An 8851-nucleotide genomic window follows, 5' to 3' on the forward strand; every position below is an offset into this window, starting at 1 on the left:
GGTCAAGCTTCTTGGAGAAGCTAAAAAGGGTCAAAAGGCTCAAGCTTTGTCAAGAAGCTAAAAAAAGGTTCAAAAGGTTCAAGCTTCCTATAAGAAGCTAAACCAAAGGTTCAGAAGGGTCAAGCCTCCCCAAGAAAAGGTCTCAGCCAGAAAAAGTGGTCGATTGATCAAAACAATGGCCGGCCGACCAAAAACAATGCCGACCGACCAACACCTTTGGCCGGTAGCAAGAAAACAGGGCCGGTGGCCTCATGCCATGGCCAGTGAGGTGTGGGGATGGCCAACAAACCATTCCCTGCCCTTAGAAGCAATCACACAAGTGTTTGGTCTACAACCAAGCACAAAACAAACAAGTCAAGAGGTCTCGAGGCAAGGCGTGCGGCCGAAACCTCTGAGAACTCAAGACAAACACGAATATGGATAATCATCGAGTGTTCAAACGATGACATCCAAGTCTTGAGGACGGTCAAAAATGGGGTGTCTACAGCTCCCAATGCTCTCCCATGTTCCACTGTATTAAACTCAGTGTAGGGTGGCACAAAGGTCAAAAATGAATTTCTGGGGTAAGAATAGTATGAATATGAAGGGTTTGGAATTGGTTTTGGAGCGCAAGCTTACATTCCTTCGTTGAGAATTCAAGTCACAATCAACACAACTTCATCATTGAGTGCCGAGGACAAAGTGTCCAAGTCTTTCGAGCGGTCAAAAATGGGGTGTCTACACATAGCTTGTGGTTGTATCTTTAGAGCTTGAGTATGAGGGAGCTGACTAGAGACTTCATAAAAGATTTCAAGGTAACTACAACTATGAATATTTGTTGGTGTAACCTTTTGTCTTGAGTTGTGTAGGCTTTTGTGGTGGGTTAGATATGGTAGTGGGTGTTGTTTTGTGGTATGAGCAATTGTGAGAATTAGATTTTGTTTTCATTTTTGGTAACCTGTGGTGAATGACTTTTCGAGTTAAATTATTTTTCAAGGGTGAAGCAGCTTTAGTAGTGATTGGAGTGAAGTACTGGAAATATGATTTTGTTAGAATTTAGTTATAGAGGCGTAGTATTATTTTGGTGAGAGATGTTTATTGAATTTCATTTGGAGAGATTCTCTTGTAATATGAGATTAATTTATTTATTAATAATGTAAATAATTGTCATTGAATAAGTTCGTGTTATAGAAGATATTAAATTTAGGTTTGACCTCATGGGACGTCATGATATTGGTATGGTGTGGAGTTGTGTTTCAACTTTGGAGTTAATATCATGACTTTGATTCTAAGGAATGTAGTGTGTTGTGCGAGTATAAGTAAAAGATGCAAATGTAGAAGGTTTCCTTCGGTAGCATGATAATTATGGTTGTAGCATTAGGAAAGGTTGACAGGGAGTCATGTCAAAACTCATCTAAATTCTAGAAATTAGATGTGTGAATGAAAATTGATTGTTTAGTGAGTGTGTGACACTCTAGAGAGTGACAAATTGTGCAAATTGCTTGGTATTTGTTTTTAGTTGGTCGCGTGTGATCCCCAAGATGGGGTAGTTGTAAAGAAAATATATATATATTTGGCAACCTTGAAATTTGTAATGATAGCTGTGGGGGAATGCAACTTCCCAAGTTTATGAGAAAAACTTATCTGTTGGTTTTCTTTAACTTTATTGTTATTATTTTGAATTGTTGTTGCCTATATGATTGTGATGAGGTTGTGACATCACAGTGGTAGGGATGGAATCCTTGGTTGGGTGATGTTTGGCAGTCAACGGGTGAAACATGTTTGAGAACATAATTTTTCTATTGGGTATGACCTTATTTTTGCCGGAATTGAGAATTTATTGCTATAGATAAACTAGTGAGTAAAAAAAAGGGAAAAACAGTCAAGAAGTGGACGTATCGAGTCTTACGATGTGACAGTTAATTTTTTCAGACCGCTTGAGTAATGATCTTCAACTCCCAGTAGTTGGCTGTTTTGCAGGTAGGACCGCTTGAGCGGTGGAGTTGTCGCTCGAGCGTAGAATTCATTCTCCTAGTGTTTTCACTGTATCTCTGTAAAACTTCTAAAACTTCTCTTTTTTTCTTTTTTTTTTTTTTGCTCGTGAGATGGAATGACCACTCGAGTGATCGCTTCGAATTTGTACTGCTCACTTGAGCGTAGGAAATTGCGCTCGAGCGCTCTATTCAGGATCAGCCAGTATAAAAACCACTTTTTGCTCATTTTCTCTCATTCTTCTCTGTTTTCTCTCCCTCCCCTCTTCATGTCTAAAAACCCTAGAAACAAAACCTTTGATTTCACCTTATTATACGAAGGACCCACCTTAGATCATGCAAGATTAGTGAAGAATGAGTGAGGATCTTCCTCTTGACCAATTGGATTGCAATTTCATCAAAGTTTGTGCTTGGGTCTTCATTGTTTGCTCACCATCTTGAGGTAGGCAGTTCTCTTAACTCTAATCTTTTAAGATCTAGTTCGATTATGTTGTATTATGGGAAGTTTGGGTTGATTTGAGTTTGAAATCTTTGATTAAAAGATGTTTATATTAAAAATTGGGATTTTCACTCAACCTTTGAAATATTTAGAATGTTTTGGTACTTTGATGGTTAATACTAGATGATTTGAGGATTTAACAAAAAATGAGGAAAACCCCCAATTTTATTGAAAACCCTAGAATTAGAATTTTTAAATTAAAAGAGGGTTTGAGTTAAGCGGTACCTTATGTTGAAAATTAAAGTGATTTGTCATGTTGATAAGTGTGTTGGATAAATTTATTGTCTATGATGATATTATTGGTGATTTAAATAAGTTGAATTGTGTGAATACTACGAATGTTGAAAGAATGTAAGGTATTATTTTGCATGGATTGATGGTTGGTAAAGAGTAGGACGTAGAGTTTTGAAAATGAGAATAGTGTGTTAAACTGTTGTGCAATTAAAAAGAATTTTGGGATAAAAAGGAAGGTTTGAGAACTCATGCATTGCATTGCATTTCCATGGGGTTGGATTAAATATTGGATCATTTAAAGGTGTGTGAGTGGTTTCGAAATGCGTTATGTGTGTTGAGGTGCCCAATTGCCCTTCCGTGTTTGGTGGCCGATGAATGTGAGGGATGTCATTGATATTTTGGTATCGGTGCACAATTGCCCTTTTGTGCTAAGCACTGGTAAATGTGGGGGAAATGTTGAAATGGTTGATGGGTGTCCAATTCCCCCTCCGTGCTCTGTGGCCGAAAAATGTGGAGATGTTTTTAAAATGAAACGGGTGTCCAGTTACCCCTCCGTGCTCAGTGGCCGAAAAATGTGGTGATGTTTTTAAAATGAAACTTTATGCTTGGTGGCCGGTAAATGTGGAGGTTTTCAAAAAAAAAAAAAAAGTAAGAGGTGTTCATTTTCCCTATTGTGCTTGGTTACCAATAAATGTCTGGGGAATTTTGAGGCGTCTTACGTGGAGTTGGTGTCAAAATGAAAGTTCTTGGTTATGATGATGGGTAATGAGTTGAGTCACATAAATTAGAAATCGTGTATTTAAGAATTTGGTTCCTAAATAGAGTTAAGTCGTAAACATGGCATGGCATTGCATGAGCAAAATTACATTGCACATTCATACATGTTAATTTTACATCCTACTAGGCATAAAAGCTCACTCCCATTTTATGGGCTGGATATCCTCAAAGTCTAGGTGATGAAGTTGACCCAAGACATCATTGAAAAGTGAATAGAATTCAACACAGAGTGCTGAAGCTTCTTTGATATTGTTTGCCTACAGCTATCGAGGTTATTTGTCGAGTTAGGATTTTGTTTGTTGAAACCAAGACCCTTAGTCATGAAAGGTGTAAGCCCTTATGGCAATTTGGATGTATTTACTTTTGCTTATATGTATTTTTGTGCCTTGTAAATCATTATAAAGAACCTGAAGAGGAATTTATGGGAATGTAACGGACTTCAGTTTATAAAGTTATTACTTTTATTTATTGTTCACATGTATACCCTAAAATTGGGGAACCAATATTGGATTAGTGAGGAATGATGTGATATAAAAATTGGATCGTTACAACTTGGTATCAGAGCTCACCGGATTTGAATATCTTGGGCTCATGGGAAGTGACGTTTGTTACAATGGGTTACTAGTTTAGAATGGGGTGCTTAAGTGCTTACTCTGATTTGTGTTTGTTGATATGATTATGTGGGTATAGGATTATACTCTTGGGATGAAGTTTGTGCTTATGAATTCTTAGGAGTCTTGTTAGGAGGGCACCGGATCAATGCCATTCTAACTTGAATTCTTTGTATGTTATGCGGTTGATTGGCATCTTAGGAGGATAATTCGTATGTGCTTTATGTGACTATGTGTTTATGTGGTTTTTCATTGTGAGAATCGATATGTGTATAGACATACGTAGATATTTTGGGTAGAGTGTGGGGTTCTATTCGGGTTAAATTGTGAGCTAAGTTTTATCTTATTCTTATATAGGATGTCCGGACATAGTGATGGGAGTCGTGGTAGACCTCGTTGTGGTGGTCGGGGTGTTTCCTCTCGAGGAGAGGGGGTGCATGGTGTTGTGGGCTCGTTGGCTTAGGAGTTAGTGGGTGCACTTCGGGAATCTATGGATATCTTAAGGGCTGAAGAAACGGCACGGGCCGCCGTACGAGAGACTATATCCTCTTCTTTGGCTAAGGAGTTCTTTAAATCTAATCCTATGGAGTTTCATGGCAGTGCTAATTCACTTCTAGCAGATGAGTGGCTTGAACAAACAGTGAAGACGTTTGAGGTGTTTCACATAGTAGATGACGAGCTTCTGGTCAGATTGGGGGCTTTTCAATTGAAAGGGGACACGGGTCAATGGTGGAAATATGCCAAAGATCGTATAGTGCACACGTGGGAAGCATTCACTCACGCCTTCCAAGAGAAGTATCTTCCATTCACAGCCAAAGAGTGTTTGAGAAAACAGTTTGAAGAGCTCGAACAACTCAACACAACAGTAGTAGAATTTGAGGCCATTTTTACTAGTTTATCTAGGTTTGCACCAGAGTTAGTGGTGACCGAGGAGCGCCGTTGTTTGGAATTTGATAAGAGACTTAGGTGGGAGATTAAGGTGAAAGTGGTTGGTAGCATGATTCGAAACTATGATAGATTCATGGAAGCAATCGCACATGTGAAAATTACTTTAGAGGGGGGAAAGAAACAAGAAAGTAAGAGACAAAAGGAAACGAGTCACAGAGTGACTCGGGGACGTCCAAGAAGTCGAGGGGTAGCACTAGCACACCTTTGCAATCGTAGCGAACTGAGCCTCAAGGTTTGGTAACAGGGATAAGTTTAGGGAGTACTAGTCAAAATAAGATGACTTGTTTTCATTGTGGCCAGCAGGGTCACAAGACTTCAACTTGCCCTCAATGGAAGGAAAGACGACTACAATAGCAATTGGCTCCTTCTTAGAGTCTGTTTTGGGGTAGTGGTCGAGTATCCACCTATTACCAGTGTGGATAACCACGGCATGTGAAAAGACTTCGCTCACAATTAGTGAAAGTCCCTAGCATCTCAAGATCCCAACAGTCGCATAACCATTCACCAGTCTCGAACTGGGAACAAGATACGGGACCATCCACTTGTTTTAATTGTAATCAACCAGGCCATGTTAAACGTAATTGCCCCCAAAGTGGGCGGGACCTGTTCGGTGATCTTAGTCAAGACGGTGATGTAATGAAGGAGTAGTGTGATGTATTGTTGTTTTGGTATGGTAATGCTATGGTATTGTAGATAGGGCAGTGTAATTATAGATGTTGCATGTGTATGGATATATGCATGTGTATTTTCCAAGGGAATTGGATGGTAATTATTTGTAATTTTATATGTTTGGATGAATCCATGTTAAGTTTGTGATCTTAATCCTATTTCGAACACGTTATTGCTTCGTAAGTTGAGTGTGTGAGGTCTTGTGAGATTGGATTGTTGGAATTTGGGATTCATATTAAGATGTTAGGAATGGAGTTTCTTCTATTTTGGGTGTATAATGTGAGGGTGGTGTGATCCCTTAGAGTTCATAGAATGAGAGAGAGTGGTTAGGAACAGGTTGGTACGAAGAGTGAGTATTGTAACTCTATCAGTCTATTGTGTAATGTGAGAGGTTTGATGGCCAAAGGAGTATGCGTCACTTGATTTAAGGGTGTGAGTGGTATTCGTTGACCTTTAAAAGTCCAGTTTGAACTCAGGTGTGATAAAAGGATATGCTTGCCAATAAGGCACGTGAATTATGGTATGTTTGGAAACATGAGTGGTAGGGTTTGATTTAGGGAATCTAGTATGAAATCAAGGAATGTGTAGAATGGTGTGGAAAACTCCTTCTCGAAGTAAACAGTGTTAAGTAGAACGTCAGCGCTTAGTGCCATGTGTAGGAATTTGTTGAGCTAGTTAATCAGTGGGTTGATAGGGGAGTTTGGCTGTCAAGTGGTCACGTTGGGAATGGCAGGGCTTGCGTAGGAGAACTGTAAAGTTACGGGTGCATTAGGGTGGTTTTGCGAGTGTGAAATCTCGTATATGTGGCTGTGAAACTAGTGCAAAGCTTGTCTTAAGCTAATGAGATTTCCTCTGGTTAGAGTAACGTGTGGCAAACTCATTGTTTTGACTTCTTCATTATGCCTCGTGTAGGTAATAATTGATGGTAATGTCATGGAGGAATAACATTCCAAAATTGTGAATTTTCTTGTGCCTTACTATAGACTCGACTTTCTCTGCGCGCCCCCCTTTCGGAGAGGGCGCGAATTGGTCTTACTACAGTTCGGAATCCTGTTACGGTTCTGAATCTAGTCTCACAAGTGCAATGTGAAACTGATAATCACCAAAGGGTCCAATCCGGCAAATTATTTTGGAAAATCATATTTTAAATCAAATAATGCCAAAACTAGACTGCTTTGCCAGATTACAGAGTCGCCACCTAAATATTTTATTTTGGAAAATTTAGGAAACCCTGACTCGTGCCAAAGGCCACGTGTCCGTCATCACCAAAGTTGCCTCGGCTCGGGAACTTGGGTACGAGAGGGGAAGGTCATTAAATGAGCACTCCCGCTCGCCCGATCAAAGATCGGCCTCTACTAAGCAGGATATGTTGTTTTAAAAACACATATGTTATTAATCTAACTTACTATGTGATGCGTACAGCATACAAGTGTAGACTCAACCATGAGAATTGGAACAAAACAACTCATGTGTGTTTTTTAAAATGCTACTCGCAAGTAGGCTAAAGCACGGATTTGCCACGCTCAAGTGGGCTTTAAAACATGATTTTGCCACTTCGCAAAGTGGGCTTCAAACTCACAATTATCAAATTGTCCCAATTCAGGAAATCAACCCTTCACCCACAGGCATTCAAGCAATTAATCACTTAAGCAAATAGCCTCATGACAAGCATACTATCATGGCAACACTCACACTCATGCAAGGATGCTAAAGCGTAAACACTTACAGTGTACTCCAAGCCAAAACAGAAAACTAGTTAGAAATCACGCATGATCCTAACTATACCAGATGCCTAATGCAACACTTGCAATAATGCAACTACTAGGCTCGGCTATCTAAGATGGCATATGAATGCAACCATCGATACATGTATTAAAGTAAGTATTGAAATACGATGCAGTTTGAATGATGCGCCGAGCCCGATGCATGCAAGACCAATAAATGATGCACGCATGCAAACCTAAGGTATGCTAATCAAAAAAATGCCCTAAAACTAACCATCGAAAGCGGTTAAGTAAAAAGGAGAAAGAAGTGGGGTTGGAAGACATGCACACACACACGCACCCTTATTACAACATTACGCCCTCACGAAGGAGGGTCCGAATAAATAAGCTAAGCTAATCTAAGCTAAGCTAACTACCTAATCTAATTAAACTAATTAGACTAATTATTACAAAACAAACGAATAACTAGCAAACTACTTACTAATTATTACAACAATTAACTAATTAACAAATTAATTAATTAATTAAGTTACAAATTCAAGCTAATTAATAAATAAAGCTTTAAAACTATGCTGCCTTGGCTCTATTCTAGGAAGTAAAAGATGCATGCTCGGTTTTCGCCCCGAAAAGCTCTCTGGTTTTCTCTTTAGAGGCTCTATTTGCAGGGTGTCCCCAAGAACTTCTGCTAAACCTTGCCAAAACAATGCTGAGGAGTGCACCAGTGACCTGCCGACCATGAATGGTGTCTGCCGGCCATCTGCCGGCCAAGAGTGTGCCTCTGCCGGCCAACAATGCAAGGGTGCCAGCCAACAATGAAAGGGTGCCGGCCACTGGTGTGCTGTGACACCAAATTGCAACAAAGCACAAAATAGAGGAAAATTGAGGGTCTCCAAAGGACATGTATGTACTATGCCACTCCTTATCATCTCAAGACATCAAGGGAAAGGCATTATTGGATCCAAAACCATCAACCAAGCATACAATGCATGATGGCCAAAGATCCAACTTGCACAAATTCAATAAATGCAAGACAAACAAGACTCTAGGACCACTACCTTATCATGAAAGATAAAAGGCAATGGAGACAAAGGGAATTGGCTCATTTTCATCACTTTGAGTATGAAATGGACCAATTCACCTTATGTTCAATATAACGTTCGATTGAACACAAAGCAATGCAAATGCAACATGCTTATCTTAACATGTTTTACTTGATTCAATTCTTGTTTACACATTTTACATTACCAATTAGTCCGTCCTCTAATTGGAAAAATGGCCTTAGCCACAAGCACCTTGAGCATGAAAGAAGCCTCATGTTGTTGGTTAGTAGAAACCCTCAAGAGAAGGTTAAAACCATTAGGTATGAGAACCTCAATTCCATGCCCAAGCCAACAAGGGGCTTAGGATCAGTTTCAAGGC

The 8851-nt window shown here is 39.6% G+C and overlaps 1 protein-coding gene across 1 annotated transcript; it reads left to right on the forward strand.

Moving 5' to 3' along the window:
- The first annotated feature begins 4581 nt into the window (after window positions 1-4581).
- Window positions 4582-5280, forward strand: LOC145791604 (uncharacterized). Its single transcript, XM_082871979.1, has one exon. The coding sequence runs from the start codon at window positions 4582-4584 to the stop codon at window positions 5278-5280; it is 699 nt and encodes a 232-aa protein (XP_082728105.1).
- Window positions 5281-8851: the final 3571 nt, after the last annotated feature.

This window comes from Camellia sinensis, chromosome 5 (genome assembly GCF_055761805.1).
Source record: "Camellia sinensis isolate YWXY chromosome 5, ASM5576180v1, whole genome shotgun sequence".
Taxonomy (NCBI): Eukaryota; Viridiplantae; Streptophyta; class Magnoliopsida; order Ericales; family Theaceae; genus Camellia; species Camellia sinensis.